A 25,271-nucleotide genomic window follows, 5' to 3' on the forward strand; every position below is an offset into this window, starting at 1 on the left:
AATGTTTCTCAATGCGAGTTTGCACAGAATTGAAGTCTTTCACCATCTGCAGTTCATTATGTCATGAAAAGATTGAGGGAGTCAGGAGGAATCTCAGGACATAAAAGGCATAAATAAAGGGGGCAAATCGCTGCTGAATGTGCAGGAGAATGTTGGAGCGACGTCTCGGTTATTTCAACACGACAGCAGCAGTTCTGCACACAGCGTGGCTTCATCGCCACAGAGTGCGTGTCCTTGACTGGTCCTGCCTGCAGTCCACATCAGTCTCCTTTTGAAAATGTTTGGCTCCTCCCGATGAGGACGACCTCGGGCAATGACGACCTCACACTGTTGAGCATCTGCAATTCCCATAGAATTAAAAAGTGAAATTAAAAGAAAAGGAGATGTGACCCGGTGTCCCAACTCCTTTTGAGTTGGTGAAAACGTTCGTTCTGTCCGTTAAATAAAGTTTCAAGTCAGTGTCCAAACTTTTTTGGGAAATGGGTTTGTATGATAAATCCCAAATGACAAATACAAGATCTCATTTTAAGGCCAGTTTGCTCCTTTCACCCCCTTCTGTCCCCCCATAAATACCCAAGCATGTGGTCAAATGTCGTCACTTTTTCGCAACAAGCTGAGGAAATGGGGAGAAGTGGGATCAATGCATTCAAGCCTCTCCAGGATGTTCTTGTGTACAGAGTTACAGTCTGCGGGGATTCCTTGTGTGAAAGAAGCTCTATCTGATCACTCCCTTGTGCGGAAGAAGAGAGTGAGAGGGGCTGAAATGAAGCCAAAGGAAAAGGGGAAGGGCCTGACATCAGCAAGCCAAAACAGCTGCCCCCTTCTCCCCCATGGAGGGAGACAGCAAGAGGGGGACTGATGGAGTAAGAGAGAGAGAGAGTAGGGGAGACTGTAGGGTCTGTGAGTGAGGAGAAGTGAGTGGTGTACGTACAGTGGTGGTCTGTAGGGGCTGAAGAGAAGGGAAGAAGGCATTGGCAAGTGGAAAAGGGGAGGAGGTGGTGAGTGTGTGTGTTTGCATGCTTTCACAGTGAGGAAAGCTAGAGACTAAGGGACACGGCAGAGTGTGAGTGGAGGGGGCAAGGAAAGAGGTGAAGGTCTCTGCTTGGTTTTTGGAGAGGAAGAAGAGTAGAAGGAGGGGGTGCGGGGGGTCATCTGGAGTGGATTTCAAGACAGGACAAGCTGTCAGCGAGAAGGGCCGGGGTGTGAGGAGTCACTTGGGAAGAAGGAACATGCTGGAGAAGGAGATGTGAGCCCTTCATCACATGAAGAGAAGAGGACTTTCCCAACTGAAGCACTTGTCTGAGAGGAGCGGTTGAGGAAGAGTTGGGGATATTGAGGAGGAAGAGAGAAGGTGTCTGCTGGAAGTATGGGGTGCATTCACAGCACGGGCACTGGCAAGGTGAAGAAACATGGACCAGATACTGACACAGGGGAAATCCTTATAAAGACGGAACCGGAGGTGCATCCTGAAATCCTGCACCTTGCTGAGGTAAGCACTCTTATGGGATATGGTACGCATGCCTGCTGCACACTGAGCCAAATGTGCTGCTCATAATATCCTCAGTCCGTTGGTAGCACAGAAAAATTCCTGGACATTCCAAAAAGCATTCTGGATATTTGGACGTGTATGGTCACGTGGCAGCGCTTCCAAAAGCCTGAAGGTGTTTGTTTGTCTAATTTGACCCAGCAATAATTCTTATATGCAACACGCCAACTGAAGGAATCTGAAAAATTACCCAAATGATATAAAGACCAAAGCAGTTCTGGCTCTTCTGTGTGTGTGTGTGTGTCTGTCTGTGGGCTAAATAGAACAGAAGTATCTCATGCCGCACATGCTCGCATACCCAAGGATAAATGTGTTGCTCCTATTTACACCTGCGTGTTCAATATTTAACTGTTATTTTTCAAGAAACATGTCAAACAATGGAATCAACAGACATGCAAGACAGGGAGTTGGGAGTATTGAGTGAGGACATTTTGGCTGGTCTTCACATTCAGTCTCCCCTTAAAAACCCTTTTTTAATGGTTAAGATTTGATTTTAGGTTTTTAGGATTAGGTTAAGGGTGAGGTTAAGGGGCCACGCAATGCATTATGTCTCACTACGAATGCTGCACAAGCATGTGTGTGTGTGTGTGTGTGTGTACTTGATAGCTGTTAATCATGTCCCTCGGGAGTCAAGGTTCAAAAGGAAGTGGTATAAGTTACTGTCCGGTTTTGACCTGCCGTCCGTCTGTCTGCTGCCTCTATTTAGGAACACGTATGGATTTAGGGGCAAGCCACACTGTCACACACGTAAAGCCTCTGGAGCTCTTGCATACAGTAGAGTTGAAAATAAAAAAAGGGCTTGTGTTGCACAAGAGAATGAGTACACTCTCACATGACTGAAGTGACTTGATAACAGGAGCAGTTGTTTCAAATTGGGTTCATTCACTTGGCTTGTTTTGCTCAGAAATGCACAGTAACTACTGTGTATAATCACTGATCTTGTCAGGACCAGTAGTTCTCATGGAGACCAAAACATGGTCCTAATTGGGCAGAGCTGGTTAAGGTTAGAAATAATGCTTTGTTTTATGAATGGAAATCAATGCTGTGTGTGCATGAGAGCGTGAGAGAGAGAGAAAGTGTGTGTGTGTGTGTATGTGCCAAATTATGATAATATAGTCCCAGCTGAAAGGGTGGACTCTGCAGTGGAGAGGAACAAAATGTGTCATACATGTGAGCTGTCCAGGAGTAATTCTTTAGGTTGTTTTATTCTATTACACACACACACACACACACACACACACTCTCGTTCCCGCACCTATTTTCAGTATTTTCATGGCTGTCAGAGGTGACTGTCTCTACTCAAGCAGGTTAAAAATACCCTGCCAGAACTTGAGCATACCACTGGCTCGCCACCTGCTCCCGTCCCTTGATTGTGTGTGCGTGTGTGCATGCCACCAAAACTCGAGGTTGCTCCTCCTGCTCTCCAGCATGTAATAAGTTGTGAGGTGTCACTGAAAAAAGCACTCACTCACACAGACTGTGTTTCACTGTCCATTTACATTTCTTATTGTAATATTGGTGTCATTTTTTTTTTTTTACACACTTTCAAATATATAAATCAGTTAAACCTGGCTCACAGGATGTGAGGTCCCACGTTGCAGGACAAAACTTTTTTAGCGAGTTTAGTATCACTCACCGTCACTTAATATCAAGTTATAATGAGTTATTTCTGCTCTTTTATTTATAGATTAATTTTGCATCATAAATCCGTTTTTATTGTGAGCTATTTATTGTTACATATGTCATCATAAATATTGTTATGTCGGGTACTTTTTCTCAAAAGGTTGTCCATACTCGGTGGCCCCCAGGTCATTAAACGGAAACAAGTAATCCAGGAGTCGGCCATGTTGCTCAGTCACAGACAACACAGACAGCGGTCATTTCATAACCAAGTCAAGCAGTCAACTGGACAGAAACACACGTTATAAGAAAATACCTCCAAAAAAAAATCTAAATCCCAATACAACCAGGTGCAATATCTAAATCAGAAGAATCAGAAGAAATCTTGCCCATCAGATCAGAGCATGTGTTGTTCAAAATCTGTCAGAATAAACGCAATATGATTTTCTTTGACCATGTCGTGCAGCTCTTGCTTCGGTGTCTGCTGCCTCTATATTGTGTATCTGCAAATGCTTACATCACCCACTGTTGCGAGTTACTGTTGCCTGTTTATTCTTTCAAACCAGTGTGGTCATTCTCCTCTGACCTCTGGCATCAACGAGGCATTTTCACCCAGAGAAGTGAAGAGCTTGAGGCTCTCTGCTGTGGTCATACATGCTTGGAGAATGACACAGACTTTGGCTGCAAAGATCTGAGAGGGGTGGGGTTCCTCAATACTGCAATTCAATACTGGAACTCCGCTGATAGTCACGAGTGCCTCTGGAGACTGAGCGTCCACATTTCCTCTCTGCTGGTACTGAACATCCAGGAAAGTTAGTGAGCACAATATCATGAGCAGCTGCCGTCTGATCCAAATTCTACTTTTTTTCCGCCTTAACAATCAAATTAATCTTCGACTCACTATTTCCTTTTGCTCTTCCAGTATTCATTGATCTGTGACAAATGGGGGGAAATAACTGGGTGTGTTTCACAATTGTGTGATCACATTGAGAGACACATGAGTCATTTAATCTGTGTCCACTCACAGGCCGTTTTATTAGGTACACAGGACACGACAACTAATAAAGTGACAGACACAGGATGTGGGCTGGTCATGAGATGATGTTCTGCATACCGGTCCGGTCACTCTCCTAAACTCTAGAGATGGTTGTGCTTGAAAATCACAGTAGGTCAGCAACTTCTTAAATACCCAGACCAGCCCGTCTGACAGCAGCAACCATGTCACGTTCAAAGTCACAGAAATCACATTTATTCTCCGCTCTGATCCTCGGTTTGAACTTCAACAGGTCGCCCTGACCATGTCTACATGAATAAATGCATTCCATGTGATTGCAGTCACCAGCGTTGTATGAATAGTTAGGTTAAGCACTGGTTTCATTGTGTATACTATTCTATTTTCTGTTTTTGTTTTTAATTATTATCTTATCTCGTCTTATTTGCTTCTAAAATCAGCAGAACAGGTGTACCTAATAAAGTGGCCATTAAGTATAATGCCTTTATCTGACAGATGACTGCAACAAAATCTGCTAACAAATGTAAGACACATTTTTATACACATGAAAACTCTTCATAAGAAGCATTAAAGTAACAACTAATTTGAATCTTTTGCTGCCAGCCAGTGGTTTTAATCTGCTGAGCTGCACTGACATAATTTGACCACTAAGAGGCGCCCTTGACTCATCCTGCTTTCTCAGAGAAATTTAAGTGATACAATTTTAAAAAAAAAGTGATTTTCAGTGAGGTTTCTGAAAGGAAACTGATAAAATATTTAGATGTGGCATTTTATTTTTAGGATATTTTCTCGTAGTGTATTTTTAAGTTAGAGAAGCCACTGCACTTTCCAAATGACCATGTATCTAATGTTGAATGTTTAGTACTGTTGTAGTATTGTCTCATATACTGTATGTACTCTGATGTTTTCTGTGCCAATAAAAACAACATTTTTATTTTAAAGCAGTTTAACACTTATTTTGGGTTGTATGCTAAATTTCTTAAATGTCACACACAAGATTAAAGTTAAAGTTAATGTTGCATAGAAATGGCATCCTGAGCAGAAAATAAATAGATATAATAGTCACACTCCTTTGTTTTAGCTGCTGGTCTAGAAACACGTTCATTTCACTTGTTGCCCTTTTTTATATATATTGTTCTGATTAACTGCAGAAAGAATAATTGTTTTCTCTAGCTTAATTCACTAATAACAGTTTTTTGTTTGTTTTTTTAATCCTGCAGGTGAATTCAGGTCAGGTTAATAAAGGGTCACCACCATTGTAGGTCATTACATAAGTCCATCAATTCCACACCCACGAGTTTCATGAGTTATGTAATAACATTTAAAATTTAAATGGAGAAATGTTGTGACGAATAACCTCTTTCCTCATGTGCCCCTTTTTTGTCTGATTCTGTTTGCTCAGAGTGGATGGCAGAGTTTACAGCAGTAGCCATTCATCATAACGACAGACACCATGTCAATACTTAGCTGACATGTTCTCTGCTGCTTTGATTTTAAGATCAATACCTACAACATAATGATAATGTGTTCCATCCGTCCCACTCAGTGACCAAAAATAAACAAAGCTTTTCAACCTGATTTTGTTTGGGGTTTTCTTTGGGGGATTAATAAAAATAATTATTGATGATGTTTTTAATTTGATGCAGCAATGATTACAACTATTTTAACACAACGTGTGACTTCTGGTGCAAAGATGCCCCTGCGACTTTATTTCCTATCGGTGCCCTTCAAATCAAAAAGGGTGCCGTTATAATGCCCCAAACTGTGTACTTAGAGGAAATTATAGTCAGTACTGTATAGAAAATGCCCATCTTGATAATAGAAAGTGATGCTGTGTTGTAAAGGATGTCCCTGTATAGTTTACACAGTTGTGTGAGAATGTGGGAAATTACGTAATCTGTGCTCACCCCTGATGGCACATTGAAAGTTACAGATGTGCTTTTAGCAGCCAAATATTCAGATATTTCCAACTTGAATTAGTACAGACTGGGAAAAGAATTTCCAATAGACATTGTTCAGTGGACTTTTTTGCCAAAGACTCTGGTGAATTGAGTCAGTGTGGTAGTAGCTGAGTAAACAAGCTATTTTTTATTTTGTATTGTGAAAACATTGAAAAACCTTTGACAAAAGCATTCTGTCAAAAGTTCCGGTTTACCTGTACCCGGAACCCTACCGGTGATTAATTAGCGACGCACACAACAGAGTGACGTAGGTGAAAAACTTGTAGTGATGCTTTTTATTCAGATTAAACCAGCAGGTTTAAAGTGTTTTCCTGCCGTTAAATCTAAGGATAATGATTGCCAGCATTTCTGTAAGTATTAATGAGGGGTTTTCAGTGTCAATTGTATATTTCTAATGTAGTTTTATTCATTCATGAGAGTAGTGGTTAGCACTGTTGCTGCAAGAAGACCCGGGTTCGAGACCCGGTCGGCGCAAGGGTCTGCATATTCTCCCAGTGTGTGCGTGCGGTTTCTCCGGGTTCGCCGGGTTCTCCGAATTAATTACTACCCAGAACGACGTTGTAGATATCTGCAACTGGAATGAGAGATACCTTCATTTATATCCATAACTGAGTTGTCGCTATCTAGAATGACAAACCCCATACACATGAATGGCAAACGTGACGTCACATATAGACTTTATTGCTTAATGTTGTGCTTTGCTGGTCTTTGTGGTATGTGTAGCTTCATTTTAACTCACGAGTATTGCTGATTTATCTTTACGCAAAAAAATGTATTTCACAAAATCTGTTAAATAATAAAAGATACGATAATCCCAATCCAAGGATAGTTGCAAATGCACATTAGCATGGAATAAGGTAACAATAATTAGTCAACGTGCGTAAAAAAACACAAGGAAGTTAAGTGAGGTATACAAAGTGAATATTTACAACATGGACGTATGAGTGTTATGAGTTGTGATTGATTTATTTATTTATTTTAATGTTATTCTTTCTTTTCAAATGCAAACATGAAGAGAGATATTAGTGTAATGGAAAGATTATTTTGGGGAGTTTTGGGGAGTGAATCCAGGGATCTGCACATTATGTAACTGAACAAAGCTGAAGGTAAAGTCACATAAAACATTAATTATATATTTCTATTCATGAAGAATGTAAGCAGCACACACGCCACAGAGGCACTGCTGTTTTATAATACATGTGTGTGTTTTCCTCTGCACTCACGATTCGAGATGATGGGCAAAGTGTTTGTGAAGGTATATCTGAGCTGGTGTACATGTGCAGTCACCTTCCAGAGTAAAATTCAATGCTGCTTCTGTTTAGGGAAAATCCAGGGAATGGAAAAAGAAAAAAAAGAAAAAGTGCCAGTGCTGAAGAATGTTTTTTTAAGGCCAGAAAATGCATCAAGACAGGAAACGAAAACAGGAAAAGGTGGGCAGGTATGTTGTTAGTGGCCCTCCATCTTCCATCCCACTGACACACACAGCTCTCCTTTTAAGGCCTCTCTTTGATTGTACAGCTTAAACTGTTATTCCTACCCTTAACCATAACAAGTTATTTCTTAACACTAACCTTACCCCAGCCACAATTCAAATCTTAGCCCTAAACTTAACCATTTTCTCAGAAATCAGGTTTTGCCTCATTGTCTCCATGACAACTACTGGTCCTAACAAGGTCAGTGTGTAGGCCAGAAAAAGGTCCTAAAGAGGGAAGAACTACACACACCCTCTCTGTCTAAGGAAAGATTGAATGGTTGAAGGTGCCTCTCAGAAGCTGTTACTCTGGGTGGGTATTACCACAACTGTTGAGTATTTGTTTATAAAAAGAAAAATCCATGGATTATGACTCAGAGTATTACATTTATTTGCCTTTAGGAAGAAAACTCTCACTGGGAAGGCATGACTGTGTGCACACATGTGCACACATTAGGTGAAACAGTTATTCACTTCTTTACACACCTGTCAGTCTGGCTATACTATAATATACTGTATGTAGTATGAGTATCCTGGAGAGGAACAACCCTAGCTTCTTCATCCAAAAATCCTGCCAAAATTGTAAGTAATGTCTGGTTTAAAAAATGCCAAGAAGTGGGCAGGGAGCAGTGAGTGAGTGAATGGGGTGGGAAAGGAGATGTGAGGGAGCACCGCAGGGGGTGTGATCATCTGCACAATGTAGAGGAGACACACAGCATGTGATCAGATTTTACTCTTGTGTGTGTCTGCAGCTCGCCAAAGCTGGGAGCCACACCTTCATGGAGAAGAGCTTCAAGAAGAGACGGATATGTGAAGTGTGCAAGCACAACATCATCAACCCCGGGGCTTTTTGCAAGGGTGAGTTCACCTCCCTGTCAGTTCACGCGACAGAGCCTGAGACACAACTGGAGAGCGCTGATACAATAAACTCTCCCTTCTGTTTGCAGAATGCAAGGCTGCAGTTCACAAGTCCTGTGAAGCCAAGGTAAGATGACATGACTTATCCCTCTGTACTGAGCAAACTGTGCACCTGTGACACAGGTCATTGGGTAGTGTGAGGTTAATGTGATGTGGAGTAAGCCATGTGCACTGACCTAGATGTCTGCGTAAAGAAGGCCTCCCTCCTGAACAGCTACCAGGTTACAATGAGTAATTCAGTCATGTGGTAACATGACATAGCAGGAATTGTTGACAGTCGTCGTGCACACAGGTAGATTCTGTGTGTGTCATTTTGCCATTTATTTTACATTAACCCCAATATTTGCAAACAAGGAAAGGAGATTTCAAGAATTGTGTTCATCTTGTTGAAGACATTTTCATAGATTTAGGTCTTTTGAGAATTTTTTTCAGAAATTGTTTTTTAGGAGACATTCTGTATATCAGGGGGTTCTTATGCACTACCTGCTTGTGAAATGAACAGCCATTCCAAATCTTTTGTCTGGGCATCAGACTTTTCATTTCCCTGTAGGTGTGTTTAATTATTTATATTTGTATTTAATTATACTGTTTTATAATAAATTGAATGAAACTGAATATGGAAGTGAAAGTTGATTATACACTCACAGGCCACTTTAATAGGTACACAGACAACTAATAAAGTGGCAGGAGTGGCACCCACCCAGTTTTCTGCTTCATGGTTAAATGAGTTGAGGGTTCAGTGAGTGGTTTCTGAGGTACTGTTGTATCATTTCAAACTAGTCTGACAGGCATGGTGTAATATAGGATTCTGGCATTGTCACAAAATATCACAGTATCGCAATACTGCTATTACAGTTCTGAAATGAAATGAAATCCACCTCCTTTGACCACCATACACTGACCTGAAAGGGGAGGGGTCATGTTACTCAATGCCACACAACCTCAGATTTCTGCACTCTGTTTTGAGGAGTCATTAAAAAGAGGCGCTGTATGACAGATACATTTTTAATACCTTGACTTTTTAATACTGTGGTATACCTGAGAACTGGTTATCAGCTCATGCATAATCCAGCAAAGGTATTTTGTCCACATCAAGTTGCCAGGATAATATAGACTACAATGCCAAACAAATGACTGTGTTTTGTAATATCTGTGATATTTTGTACCAGAAGTGTTTTCTCGAACACTATCTGTCCCCAGCTTATGTCAAACAACTGGCAGTTGCTGCCTCTGATCTCATGTGACCCAGCTCACTGTAGCTCCACATCACACAGCACTGACTGAGCTCATGACCTTGCTGTAACACTCTCTCATTTGCTCTCTGTCTCTATTGCCTTTATTACTCAGCTCAGCTCAAGTCCACATAATCTTGATTTAACCAGGGAAAACCAGCAGGTGCACGGCAAACACAATATATGTGAGTTTAAGCTATATGATAAAATATGAAAATATAAAAACTTTTTGCAAAATTTACATTGTTACATAAAAATACCATATATTATAAATCTATAACTAAATTAATTGTCAACTATTTCAATAATCAATTATTTGGTTTTAATAATTATAACAAGTGTTCTGATTTGTCAGCTTCCTAAATGTGAATATTTTATGTTCCATTGCTCCATTTGACAAAGAAATCATTAAAACAGGAACGTTTTGGTTTGTGGACAAAACAAGACATCTAAGGACATTTTTCCACATTTTCTGACACTTAACGGATCAAACGAATATGATTGTTAATTGACAGATTAATCGATTATAAAAATAATTGTTAGTTGCAAGAGGGTCCAGCCAATACAGGAGATATAAGATATCGCAATATAAAATATTCACAAAATATTAATGAGAGTGCTAAAACATCAACATGTGTGCCATAAAATGTACGCATTCTATGATAAAAGAGGGCAAAACGTTCTTGAGAGTGAGTCGTGTCCATTGTTGCTGAGATTGATGAGTGATGTTCAAGTAAACTGGCAGTTTATTTTGAATAGAAGGTAGTGTTGTTGTAAGTGACAGCCATCCTACCTTCTAATAGAGGATACAAGGATGGGTCCTAAATTTAATGTGTGTGCACAATCATACTCACATACTCTAATGGTGTGTGATTGAACCGCCAGCTGTTAAGCCCGAGCAACACACATTAAACAGTGGATTATTATTTTTGTCATACTCGTCCCCCTGGTTGCCACAGCGATAACCCAAAACAACTCTTGATGGCTGCAGCAGAGTCAGGCGCCTTACATGGGGGTCATCATTATCATCATCACACAGGACTATGATCATTCTGGACAGGAAGAAGTCTGAGCGGGTAAATATAGAAAATAACAAGAGTGCCGTAGATGCCTTCCAGAGAGAGATCGGTGAGAGGACACAAATAAGTGAGGAGCAGCAGCTGTGAAGGCAGACTGTGTGTTTGTGTGTGTGTGTGTGTGTGTAATCTGTCCATTAGGGGTATTCATAAATAAAGGGGCCAAGGCTGCGAGGTTTCATGTCATGCTATCTCTGTCCTGTCTCTCCTGTGTCGTTCTCAAATGTCAACATATTGCTTGCTTTTTGATTTCTTTCTTCTTTCTTTGCATCTTTTGCAACACACCATCATGGGTGATGGGTGTGTCACTACAGGGAGTACGTAGCAATAAATGACTGCTGAGCACGGTGGAGTGAAGTCTTTTGTTGACCGCATCATGCGTATTATCATATTCTGTGTATTATTTCCCTCCTTGTAACAGCACCAGTATAATGAGAATGGTTTAACGTTCAGCATGTGTTCATGCGTTCAGCATGTGTTCATGTGTTCATGTGTGCGTCATCACTAAACTACTGTGTTTAGCCTACAGCGGCTTGTTCCTTGAAATTATTTAATATCGATCGGTCGCTATACTCGGATTACCTTCACATCTGTTAGATTTCTTTTTTTTTTTGTTTTGATGCTTTGTAGAAACAGTAAGAGAAAAGAAAAAAAAGTTGTACAACAGCCACATTTAGAGCTTGAAATGGTAACTGCAAGTCTAATACAAACATTAGAGAACCTTGTTTGCCTATGTTTCAGAAAACAAGGAGCTGCCCTTATACCCAGTATTACACTGTATTCACACTCATACACAACTACCCCACAATCTGATTTTATTTTATAAACATTGAATGAACCTATTTGGTTCATTTGTATGTGTCAACAACAGGTGGAGAATTATCACATGATAAGAGGACAACAATAACACACTGTAAAAACATGTTATATGTTAAATGTTTACCAACATCGCATCTGTCTTCAACAGGTTATTGTTGTTTTTGATGTTTGATAACATTCAGCATTTTCAGCAATTTCATAAGGGATATGTGCTGCTTATTAGTTATTGGGTGGGAGGTGAAATAGGCCAAAACACTAACAAACAAAACATAAATAGAGTTTGCAGCCCACACATGAAAACTGTTATCAAAACACTGTTATCAATGAAGCCAGTATTTAAATTGTACCTCTGATGACACATCACTGTTATTTTGTGACTATATCTTAGATATTATTACACATATCTTATGTAAAAGCTTTCCTACTTCTCTGTGTGTGTAATATACCATCATCATACATCGACACCACTAACGCATCATCTCTCATGTTAACACCATCACCATCTAACTCTGCCTCTTTGTCCTGTTGCCACTTTTGCTCTGCCTGCTGTTACCTCTCTCTGAGCCCCGGGCCACTGAAAAGGTCACAGGACATCAGCAGCAGCGCTGCTCGGTGTCTGCTGGCTGCATGCAGTATTGATGTTTTTGTTGTTAGTGCACATGCAAGGCAAAGCACATGCACAGTTGACATGGTCTAAAGCGTCCCCTCTCTCCCACAGGCAGAGGGAGAGAGGGGGGGAAAGTTATGTTGCATGCGCTGCTGCCTGGCACTGAGCATGTGAGTGTGTGTCATTTTGCAAGAAGGAGGGAGGTGAAGTGAGTTGGTGACGAGAGCAAGGATAGAGTTGGTAAAAGGGAGGGAGAGAGAGAGAGAGAACTGGTGTATCACACTCTTAGACAGGACTGCTAAAAGGCAGAGGGAAGGACTGAAGCTGCTTGTTGAGAGGTAAATACACACTCTGCTCTGTTTTTTACTCATGAAATATTGCTTCACTTCATACTCAGCACTTGAGTTCTGACTCGTCTTGTTTATTTGTATTCATTTTCTACCAACTTGCAATCTGATGTCCACAGTGTTTGCTCTGTTAATGCAGCATGTGATTGTGCACGTTAGCTCATTAAAGGCGCAGCTGGGGAGCTCTTGATTTGCTAAGACTGAGGATTTAATTTAGTGTGATTGAGGCAAGTGCAGAGACTCTACTTGTGACCTACAAAACAAACCTCAGAGATTTTAATTTTTAATATTGGAGAGTGAATTCATAAGATTTACTTATTTATGAGGTAGGTCTTACTATATTTGCAGGTTAGCAGTCAATCTAGCTCTATTTAATTACATTTTTGTATATTTATAGAGACCAGAGTAGGATTGGAGCTAATGTGCATCTTTTGTCCCTGGGTAGGTAAAGCAGAAAACTTCATAGGCACAATAAATATTGCAAAACAATATATAACATTTAGTTTAAAATATAATGTATAATCATTCTGTATTGAAATATCTAAAAATGACCTAACAGAACCAAACAAGACAACAATTCCCACAATCCCATGCTGCTTCCCAACATCATCAAACATCTGTTATTGTTTTGACTGAGAGACCCCTTGCAGCACAAATGACATACTGTGCATTTGAATTTGCATTTGAATGCAATGCTGTCATTGGTGCTGGCATTTCTGTCTAGATTTTTAACCTGATCTACGGATTTGTTTTGAACACTGTTGAGCTTCCTGAATCAGGTACAGAATTTCACTTCATCCACTACTTTCACTAAATATGAAGGTTGCCCAAAGATGTATATGCATAAATAAGTGAGATTAGAGATTAGAATATTGTATTAATCTCTGTCAGCGCTGTGTAAAGATGCCTTTGTGTATACATGTATGTTGTCATCTCTGAACAAAGGGGCACCTGACAGAGACTCTTTCCTACGGCGTCATGTGATGGATGCTAATGTTGTATAGTGAAAAACAGATGGTCACTGGTGTCTGCTCATACACGCCAGCTGTTCTGCTAATGTTTGGTGCTGACTTATGAATTGATATAGTGACTAGAACCCTATAAGGAGTAGTATAGTAGTAACAGTCATGTTGCTATCAGTGCCAGTGGGGCTGGAATGGATAAACAATCTTGCAAGCCTCTTCTCTTTGTACAAATTCAGCAATGTCACATGCTGACCAGATGTGGTGTAGATCTGTGGCTTCGCTTCCATCAGGTGTTTTTAAGCAAGTCATGTTTTCGACCTTTTGTTTCTCTCCATGGGGAACTGAGTGGACAAGTTGTCCTGTGTGGCTCACCATTACAGATCAATAGGATGGTAGAAACAACAAATTCGATGGAGAATGGGATCTTAAAAAGAAAATCACTCCGGGTTGTGTTTGAAGTAGATAAGGATGGAAAATCCTGCCAGATGAGTATCTGTGTAACATGATTAAGGTACATAGAGAGTTATTGCTGTCACGTTGTCGTTGCCATTTATAACCATCACTGGTATGATACTGTGTGCAGATAACTACCATAGTTAATTGAATTTTATTGCTTTATTGTACTTCATAATTATGAAATATTACAAGAACGGTGCGCACACACACAGCTTGTTTGTTCAATTACAAATGACTATAAATGCATGCTACTTCTCTGTGGTCATGCTGCAGTGATGCTGATAATGTTGAATGGTGCTACTGCGGGGAAGCCAAGTGGATTTGTGAGATGACTGACGGATGACAAATATACAGAAAGAGCTCTTGAGTGTTCTGAGAGTCATTTAGTCTAAAATAAGGAGCTTTATCAAAATAGCTCAGTGAAATCTCTCTGCTCTATGTCAGTGGTCAGGAGGCATGTTCAGCTGTTGACATCTCTCTCTTTCTCCCTCTCCCATCCAGCAACTCTCACTTTCCCTCTCTTTGCCTCTCCTCCTTCCTCTTCCTGGCTTTTTTTCAGAGCGCTGTCTATAGTTCTACTCCCCAGACAATTGATCTGTTGCTTTGAGGCCTTGTCCATGCTTCCCCTCATTCCCCCGCTTCTCCAGACCAGTTACACAGTGACTTGTTCTGGTTACAAGCTCTGCTTATCAAGGTGTTGTTTGTCATTTAATGTTATTTATTCGGGGGGAAGCAAATTCTTGTTTCTCATGTTAGGGATGATTATGGCTATCCTGTCTCCCCAGGCACTGACAGTAGAGAGGGGGAGGGTGTGAGGTGGCAGGAGAGGAGGAAGAAAGGGGGAGTGACTGGCAGTAGGGGTAGGAAATAGTGAAATGAGGGATCAAAGATGAGAGGGAAAGGAAGAGAGGTTGAGCGATAATGAGCGAAAATGATAGAGCGATAATGAGACAGTAAGAGGAGAGGGGACTTCACCCTTTCATGTATATCCTCCTCAGTAATAACAACACCTACATATGCCCTCTGTTGATTTGGGTAAAACTTTAAGCACATGCCAAAAAATTATGTCTATCTAAATGGTCCAGTGTGTAAAAGATGGTTGAAATTATTTTCATTTGGCAGAAATGGAAGATAAAATAATTATACTTAATATTTTATTAGTGTGCAATGACCCAGTGATATGAATTGTTGTTTTTTCTCTCTCCCAGAATGAACCTTTTATATTTATGTTGGAATCATATGTTTTGCCCACAATGAACAAACTAAAAATCTTTTGAGTTTTGATGCTAACTGAAGGCAAGATAGGTGTCCAACATGCTTGGAATGGTAGGGTGATGCGAGGGATGTTCAGCTGCAACATTTAATAAAATACATTTCACACACTGCACCTTTAATTATAGTGTGTAACTTTAAAATATTCTCTACATTTAAACCATTGTCATATAAGTTCACACAGTACTTATTAAGTCTATCAGCTCCACGCTTATCTCTCTGTGTCTCTCTGTATAGCTGTGTTTAGATCTCATGACACCCAGTGACATTCCAGTGCTACACACAGAAAGTGATATACTATGACAAGACTGACAGATGCAAAAACAACACTGCACCTTGAAAGCAAGATGGTTTCAAACAGGATGAAGTACAACTAAAAACACAAAGAAGTGCAAAAAATGTGTCCTTTAATTTTAATTTAAAAGTTTGATGGGATGGTGCTGCATACACACAAACACTACTTCAGCCAGGTCTGATAGTATTGCTTGACAGAGCCTGTATTCAGATAAAGGACTTTCCAAACAAATTATGTTACATCATTTCTGTTTATGTCAACCAAACAGTGACAAAATAATAACATCAACAACTAAAAGTGCCAAAGGTTACGCACTGTAGCTTTAAGTCTTACTTAGCTTTTAGAGGATTTGGGGCATTAGTGTCTTTTTGTGACTGTATGGAACTTGGAATAAGACATGTTTAATTTGCTTTTCCAGTTTGGAATGGGAACGCTTACTCACTTATCCCTGTGCACAGTGTGATGTCAGCTTGGAACTGACAGAGTGAAAGTCACTCCTCCTCAATGTGGCACAGCAAGGCCTGTGTCTTAGACTCTCACATTTATATTCTGCCTTCTTGGAACTGCGTCAGCTGCTCCATGCAGCACAACTCTGTGTTGGATTTCCTCTGCCTGGAAAAAGCAGTGACAATTCAAGGCAGTGAAATTATGCTCTGTGCCTGAGCTCATGTGGAAACTAATGGAAGATGCACCCTAAAAATGCCCTTTCTATCAGTTTGAACTTGTGTGGCCATTCTCCTTTTTCCTCTTGCATCAATAAGGCATTTTTGACTGCAACATACCAGATATGTTCTCGTTTTCGTTAAAAATCCCAGTATTTCAGCAGTTTCTTAAAATGCTCAGACCAGCCTGACCCCAACAACCATGCCAGATGTCTACTCTACTGTCTACTCTAGAACATGTGTTCATGGCAAAACACAGTGAGTGGCTTTCATGTGATTGGCTGTAACATGCAGCTGACCAGGTGTACCTAATGAAGTGGCTGGTGCATGTAGTTGAACCCTTGAATACAGAGGCCACCATCTTGCACTACCATGTTTCTGCGAGAAAGAATGACATCCTTTTTGTTATATGAAGGCAACTGTATTTTCTGATATGCTTGGGACAGGTTAGTCTTCTGTGTGTTACAATCTGCAGAATGAAAAGTGCACTCGATCAACAAGGAGAACTGAGCCACTGTACACACCGGGCCTCAGTAATAGTCAGTATACTCCCTGAGGGTGGGATTGAGTGCTGTCACTGGCACCTCAGTAAACGCTGTCTGATGAACAAGACAAACTGAACCAGATGGCTTTAGTTCACAGTGGCTCCAGCACTCACTTTACTTCACACACATTAAGGAAGACCCTGAGGCTGGCAGAACTACCAAAAAGCACATGTATACACCCGGCATGTGTGTGTTTGTGTTAAGTTTGAACCAGTGTTGACCAGTGCTGACATCCTGTTGAAAATTGCATCCTGTTGACTTTGCTGTTTCCCCCCCTCTGTCTTTTTGTTGCGTATTGCTGCGCTCTGCTTCTAGCTTTAAATATGATGTCCTTTTGCGTGCACATTTGTGATTGTACATGGGTACATTGCACACGTATGTTTGTGTCCTATGTAAGGACGGGACGATACCACTTTTTTGTGTTCGATACCAATATCACAAATTTGAGTATGCACAGATACAATATTAGTCCGATACAGTCATTTTAGAGCATTTATGAACTATGAAGCTCTTAACAACACAGTTGTGCTGAGTCATTTCAAATACACAATTCATCCCTAGTCCTATGGCTGGACCTCCGTTTTCATTTCCTACCGTAGGTTTTATGATATTTTTTGTCACCTGTCCTACACGAACAGAATGATGAACATATTTATGGTACACAAATTGCTGATTGTCACGGGTCAAGAAAATATTCAGATTGAGTTCATCCTTAACAAATACTAACTCAGTAGTAAATCAATATACACTCCTATATATAAATACACTCCTAGTGATTTATTTTTGACAAAAGGGTCATTTCCAGTCATTCAAGAACTTAAGTATTTACAATGATTGTTTGTACATCATTTTTGTGACATTAATAACACATTTGACATTTTGTAAAAAAAAAAAAATGGTAAGGTAAGTAATGTTTTTGTAATGCTGGTTACATGTTTTTAGAACATCACATAATTTTTGGTAATATAAGTGATGTTTTTTCAAAGAATAGTTTTTGTAACGTTTCAACATTGTAACCTATTTTTGTAAATTAGTTTTTTGTAATATCACTATTACTCTATATAAAGTAGATTGTTAAAATGAAAAAAAAAAAAAATGAACCATATTAGTGCAGCTGCACAATATAAAAAAAAGACCCAGATCTGTTCAGCAGTAGCATATTTTGTGGTGCTGTTACCAATTACAGCTTGTCCCTTCCCCTTCACTCCTCCTTGTACTCATTACTCTGTAGATCACATGGCTGTCAAAGTATTTTCTCTGTGCCCCCTCTGTTAGCTCCACTGTGTTTATATTCAATAGAGTTTTTAATCTAGTTTGTGAATTAAGAAAGCATCTTCTGTGCACATGATAAATCTTTGTCCAAGAAGATTAAAACTTGTGTCATAACCTTGTTCAAGGCCATAACAAAAAAGGAGGGAAATACAGCTTTAGTGACAGTAAAAAAGTCATTTACTTTACGTCTTTTATATTAGTTTATTTTACGTTTTAAACATAAAATAATGTAAAATCATAACCTTAAGTGAAAACATGTGATACATCATCTGTAAGATGAGTGTGGATGATTGGCATGTGTGAGAGGTGTTAATGGTGCAAAAACCAAACCTGGGGTTGTTTCTGTTGTAATTCTCAGCCATTTGACCTGTTAACCTGCTGTTTGACACCTGTCAGCACCGGCCAGAGGGCGTCTCAGCTGTCAGTCATGGGGGTTCAAAGGTCAAAAGTTGATAGGGTGTCACCTATCGATGTTTACACTGAGAGCCGCGACATGTAGCTATGCTCTGATACTGAATCTTTGATACCACTTCCTGGTTATTTCCTCAGTTTTCACCTATGTTTTCCAATTTCCATTACACATTTTATTATTGTTATTATTCAACGGCCTCCATGTGGACTGTGAAGGTATTGCAGGTGGGCTGGGAGTGGTCATGAAATGATTACAATTTTTCTGCTTCATAATACCTAAACAAATAAATATTATTAATATAAAATATTTTGTATAGAATGCAAATTATTTGGATTGTTATGGACAGTTATTTGTAAATTATTGTGCTGTACTTTGTATTCAACAAACCCTATTTTCCCTAAATCGTTCAAACCCTCATTCTCTTATGGCACTTTATTTCATGACACCATCAAATGAGCTAGAAATGACATGTTAACATGTCCTGACATATCACTTACCACCTATCTCCTCACCACCACAGGGCCAATTTACAGTATGTCCTCATGATAAACTGTCCAGAACAAAAGAACCTGTTCAGGCTGTATAGTCTGTTTGCGTGACCTCAACTTCCCACTCTCTCTCTTTGTGTATACGTGTGTTTGTGGTTTTGGCAAATTACACTTGGCCCAAGAGCAGAGTAGAAGAGCTGCACGCCACATGTAGACTTTATCCATGTCTTCCAACTCCTGCTTCTTTACGAGGCACGAAGACAGACCAAATCACACGCAAACATTTTTCATTGAGTATCTTTCTCTACTCTCAGCTCTTTTGCTTATTTAACTGCATCATTCTGTTGTTCCAGGAAGAAGTATTTAAAAAGTCACACACGCCAGCTTCATGTTCTTTACATTTGGTAGACATGCAGGCAGGAGTCTGCCAAAATTTGTTTCAGTTTGTGTATATGTGCGTGTTCTTTGTGAGGACCAAAATTATATAGAAATATGGAGTGAGGACATTTTGGCTGGTCCTCACATCTTTAAAGGTCTTTTAGGATTAGGCATCTAGTTGTGATGATTAAGGTTAGGGATAATTCTTTGTTTAGGCTGTCCAAATAAATGGTAGTCAATGAGAGACCTTAATATGATAGCTGTGTGTGCGTTTGTCTCTCCAGTAATATGTATTATTAGTCCATCATTTTGAAAGGCAGAATCTGTACTGACAGCCTTTTCTTCAAACCAGCTGCAGCTGACTTTTTAGTTTATTCCCAGTGTATTTACATGTGTGCAAACACATACTTATGTATATTTATGTGACTGCTGCAAAAATATAACCATATGTTCCTTCTTTCCTGTCAGGTGACTTCCACCTGCACCTCAGCATCAGATCTGGTACGTTTGCATCTACAGTATGGTGATTTGCAAAAGTCTTAGGCCACCACTAGACCACCACTACATTATGTGATGTTTTACATATTGACTGGAAAGATGTGGCTAAAAGGTCGTATATATTAGCAAGGTTCAAATCATGAAATAACTCAATAAACACATCTTACCGACGACATTAACTCAGGTTCCACTCTAGGTTTTACTAAACCATCTTTTTGGTAGGGCTGGCCAGAAAGTTATCATGATAAAAATAAGTTTCAAATCAGTCAATATTAAAATGTCAGCTAATTAAATGTCAGCTAACCTCATTTATTTGGGCAGAAAAGTTTATATAACTTAGACCTGACCAACTGATACAACGCCTCGATGAAAACACTGCCCCCACACGCTCAACCAGCAGACAATAAGCAAAATATTAGAGTATGTGACTTTTTGGCAGTGTATTATATAATTGCTGATCAATATCTTATATTTATATATATATCTATTTGTTTTTCAGAGAGGTTCCACAAAATCTTTATCACAAAGGAAGAGAGGCTCATTACCAAGGTAAGACAAATAAGACATCAAGACAAAAGAAAATATTAAGCATGTAAAGGTTAGTTATCTTCATCACTTAATGGCCCTGAAATGATATTGGGTTCTCACACATGTCCAGGAGTAAAAGTGTGGAACAAGTAATGGAGCATGTGATGGAGAACCACTACGACTTTGACCTCACCTACATCACTGAGCGGATCATCTCCGTCTTCTTCCTGCCTGACCTGGAGGAGCAGCGGTACCGCCGAAATCTACAGGAAGTCGCCTCCATGCTGAAATCCAAGCACCAGGACAAGTTTCTGGTTTGTAATAAAACTTAAGTCGCACACTTATAAACTCCATGTTGTATGGGTTGCACTAAAAGGATGTCAGGGGCTTTTTGGACAGCAGCCATTAGCATAACAAACTCCCATTTTTAAGACTCGAGATGAGCAATTTGGACACTGACATCACCTGCAATGAAAACACCTATTGAATGGTACAAGCTGTCAATCAGGGTATCCACTCATATGTGCGGCACTTATTGTCTATTTTCCTCTGAACAGAAACGTTACTCACAAAATCGACATCATGTTATAATGAAGAAAACCTGTAACTCAAAACTTGTGATGCAAAGTGGCTCATTCTACCTTTGTCTCCTATTCAAACTGACTTATTTTGCAAGTAGCAGTAATGGCTGTATCAGTGTTTAATAATGTTCACCTATTGGTCAGAACAGTCTGAAAGTGCCCTGAAAGTGAGGAGGTTAAGGAACTCAGCTGTCATTGTTTTGATTATTTAAATCTGATTTTCTCTACTGTGACAAAATGGCTGCTGTAAAAAGGACCCATTAATGTAATAGCTGCTGTTTAAGGTTTCATTTTAGATAAATAAAAAAGCTTTGTTTATTTGTTGTGTCGCTGTTCATAATTGATGCTGGTTTTGGTCACTGATGAATAGGTCATTTTAAATGATCAGCGATTTTAGTGATGATAGCTTACACTTTTGTGTCTTCTCTGACAGCTACTCAATCTGTCAGAGAAGAGACATGACATCACCAGACTTAACCAAAAGGTAGGTGGATTGACATCTGTCTGACAACACAACAGAACATACATCGCTGTAGGAGAATGCAATACATTATCTGTACATGTGATCACTTTGGTATTGTCATGAAATGATTTATCCAAAGTATTTTACCATGTGATCTAGGTGGAGGACTATGGCTGGCCTGATCTTCATGCCCCACCTTTGGACAGGATCTGTGCGATTTGTAAAGCCATGGAGACCTGGCTGAGTGCTGACCCCAGCAATGTTGTGGTTCTCCACTGCAAGGTTTATGCAGCCTGAATTTGCATCTATTTACTTTACTGTTAAACGTCCAGTGTGTAACTGTAGGATTTATTGGCAGAAACTGAACATAATACTTGTCTTTGCATTGTTTGTTTATTGGAGCATTAGAAAAGGCTTTGATATTTACCTTAGGCAAAGGCTTTGCTTTATAGATGCCACCATCTTGCACCACCATGTTTCTATAATAGCCCAAACAGACAAACTGACCTTTCACATTTATTTACCATGCAAATAAAAAACAACTACAGTCTCACCATTAAATGTCACTCATCCTTACACACTGGACCTTTAAAAAAAAATTAAACACAATGGCACAAAAAACCCAAAACAAAACGTCATAGTCACCTTGATTTGTGTCCTTACAGGGAAACAAAGGAAAGACGGGCGTCATCGTGGCAGCATACATGCACTACAGCAAGATATCCGCTGGGTAATCTTACGTATTTTTATTAATGTAACAAGCTACTCACTATATCAACATGTGTAAAGATTAATTCAGAATTTTCTCCTGCCATCAGAAATGCATTTCAACTCTAGCACCATTTAAAAAGGACTTTAAACATGTTTTTTCACATTATGTCTTACCAAGTATATCTTAGTTTATTCTGAGATCTTTTTATTTCGCTTTGATATTGCCAGTGTTTAATATTTCTGCTTTTTATTCTTTTTTCCTTTATTTAGACTTTTATCAATTTGTTTTATTATGCGAAAGTAAAAAAAATACATATCTCTGCAGAATGTATTAATAAACATAATCATTTTTAATGAATAAAGCACTGTATGTAAGGTTTCCAGATATTACACTGCTGGTTGTGTCCACAGTGCAGACCAGGCTCTCACCACACTCGCCATGAGGAAGTTCTGTGAAGATAAAGTCTCTTCTTCCCTACAGCCCTCTCACAACAGGTCAGATAATTATACGAGCTACATTTCTGTTTTCATGTATTTCCTCTTGCTCTATGCTGTCGTCATATCTGTGCATCACCTCATTGTTTTCAGGTACATCTATTACTTTAGTGGCCTGCTGTCAGGTGCCATCAAAATGAACAGCAGTCCTATGTTCCTCCACCAGATCCTCATTCCCTCATTACCAAACTTCCAGGCTGGAGGAGGTAAGTTGTTGACTTTTTTGTATACCACAGTTGGGACTGATTTTTGTCATTTTTTATTATTGGTATAGTCATTTTTGTGTCCAGAAATTCACAAAACAAAACTTCATTCAAAACAATATTTGACCTTTTTTTTTACCCTAATATAAAGTTAATGTATCATTTTTATTTTAAATAAGTTATAGTTTTATAATAATAAAAAAATAGACACAGAGACACATCATTAATTTTGTTCATTAAAAGTTTAAGTTAAGCGAACTTGTGTATTATTTGTTTTTATTTAGCTCTTATATTTTATCAGATGAAGGTTTTTCCCCCGGAAGTTCAGCATTTGCCATAGAACAAACAATGTCACTTGATGTCTTATGACTAATATCCAAACATCTTTGTGTATTTACAGGTTTCTATCCCTTCCTGAAAATCTATCAGTCTCTACAGCTGGTTTACACGTCAGGCGTATAGTAAGTACACACTAATTTGTCCAGTTCAACCACTGAGCTTTTTTTTTTCCTCACCTCCTGCGGGCAGACGTCTTTCCCTCCCCCTGTTACTTTGACAGATGTTGTCTATATAGGCCAGTGTCTGTGTTTAGGTATAGGCTGGTCTGTGTTTACATTGAAGTTACTGTTGTTTGCCAGTATTTTACTCAACTGGGACATGTTTTTGACTGGTTTTATGACCATTTCTATTCTGTGTGTGTGTCCAGTGATCCCCAGAGCTCCAGGGCGAGGAAGCTGTGTGTGACTATGGAGCCTGCATTGTTGCTAAAGGGGGACATTATGGTGAGGAACAAAAATGAACTGTTCCTCACTGGTTGGAAATGGCTGGAACCTTATTCATCGCCACACACTCTTTTATGTCCCACACATATTTTTCGTCATTACTACCAAACTATTACTTGATTTATTCCTATAAAATGAACATCGTATTAGCACAGCATTTACAAAGAAAATCTGCTTTTTTATCATCTGAGCAAATCAATTCAAACTCAACTACAATGTCAACATTTTCTGCATGACTTTTTGTGCGCAGGTGAAGTGCTATCACCGGCGGAGTCGAGCATCAGAGAGGGAGGTGGTCTTCAGAGTCCAGTTCCACACTTGCACTGTTCACGGAGCCCAGCTGTGGTTTGGAAAGACTGAACTGGACGTGGCCTGCACAGGTTAACAAACACAGGCTCATCAGTTGTTTGGCAGAGTATATGATGACAGTGATTTTTAAGTTTTGGACAGTCATGAAGGAATCACATAGAATGTTCTGAGGGATTTAAAACAACTGTGTCACTGTCTCCCACACTCTTTGAAATGGGGCTTAATTTTTAAAGAGGTATGCCGCAACATTTTTGACAATTTTTTACTGCCATTTCTGTGATATCTTTCAAAAAAGGCTAATTTATTTGGTGACACCAATATAATTTATCTTGACCCAGTCTCTGGGAATTAGACTATACTACACTGAACAAATGGTAGTGTGTATATAGAGTATATCTACTGTTTACAAGACTGCATAATTCAAGAGCTACTTATTCCTAAGTCAGTTTCTGTGTATTGTGAGACAAATAGCAAATGACAGTGTCACGTGTGATAAAACAGAGTTTCTTGTGCATGGCTCAGTAAGCAGTGAGTTCATGGCAGTTGCACAAAGTGCTGTATTTTATACACACACACACACACAGGAAAATAAAAATAGATTTCTTTGAAGTCTTATGCTCTGTTTACTTCAGTCAGTTTCTTTGAATGTCCTATTTATTTCTATTATGAAAAGAGAGAGCAAATCTTTTTTGTTGTTTGTTGGTTTTTCTTCTTTACACTTTGTTTGCATGTATTTTTCATCACTGTTCCTAGTTACAGTCAGGATATTTTAGTTTGCCTTTATGTTAATCTCTTCTGCAGATGACAGGTTCCCCCCTGATGCTACTGTCGAGTTTATCTTCTCAAATGGGCCAGAAAAAATGAAAGGTGAATATTATCATTTGGTCTGTTCTGTTGCTCTGCTGCATTGTGTGGTACATTTTACCCTCCAAATCTCTTTCACTATCACATCCAGATCTGGTAATAACATCCGTCTTGAGTTATCTGATCAGTGGCAGATCACACTGTCAGTTTGACCGCTCCCTATTATCCTGAACACATCCTCAGATCTGATCACTGAAACCATATTTGGAGGTGGTTTAAAGACAAATGTGGCAACATTCCTTAACTACATGCATGTAATCTGTCCCTAGAACACATTAGAGACCTCCTCCTCAGCCGACATCAGCACTAATATGTTAATTTATTTTTAGCCACTACCAGGAGAGCAACACTTATTTATGATTATTTTTTTCTAATGGTGAAAATATCCGCATGAATAGAGAGCTTTAATTCACTAAAGCTCCTCTCATCTCTTTTTCTCTCTCTTCTGTCAGTTGCACTCACACATACAGATGCACACGCACA

General features: G+C 39.4%; 1 protein-coding gene across 1 annotated transcript in view; it reads left to right on the forward strand.

The window, feature by feature from the left end:
• Positions 1-852: 852 nt before the first annotated feature.
• Positions 853-25,271, forward strand: part of LOC122767932 (tensin-2-like) — a 31,450-nt gene continuing 7,031 nt past the window's right edge. Inside the window, exons 1-15 of the mRNA XM_044023508.1 lie at positions 853-1,489; positions 8,363-8,468; positions 8,558-8,595; positions 19,823-19,855; positions 20,352-20,401; positions 20,511-20,694; positions 21,395-21,445; positions 21,584-21,706; positions 22,090-22,154; positions 22,547-22,630; positions 22,724-22,836; positions 23,234-23,294; positions 23,540-23,615; positions 23,866-23,995; positions 24,726-24,791. Of these exons, the coding sequence (XP_043879443.1) occupies positions 1,367-1,489; positions 8,363-8,468; positions 8,558-8,595; positions 19,823-19,855; positions 20,352-20,401; positions 20,511-20,694; positions 21,395-21,445; positions 21,584-21,706; positions 22,090-22,154; positions 22,547-22,630; positions 22,724-22,836; positions 23,234-23,294; positions 23,540-23,615; positions 23,866-23,995; positions 24,726-24,791 (1,303 nt within the window). The 5' untranslated portion in view covers positions 853-1,366. The remainder of the gene's footprint in view (positions 1,490-8,362; positions 8,469-8,557; positions 8,596-19,822; positions 19,856-20,351; positions 20,402-20,510; positions 20,695-21,394; positions 21,446-21,583; positions 21,707-22,089; positions 22,155-22,546; positions 22,631-22,723; positions 22,837-23,233; positions 23,295-23,539; positions 23,616-23,865; positions 23,996-24,725; positions 24,792-25,271) is intronic.

Source organism: Solea senegalensis, linkage group LG4 (assembly GCF_019176455.1).
Source record: "Solea senegalensis isolate Sse05_10M linkage group LG4, IFAPA_SoseM_1, whole genome shotgun sequence".
NCBI lineage: Eukaryota > Metazoa > Chordata > Actinopteri > Pleuronectiformes > Soleidae > Solea > Solea senegalensis.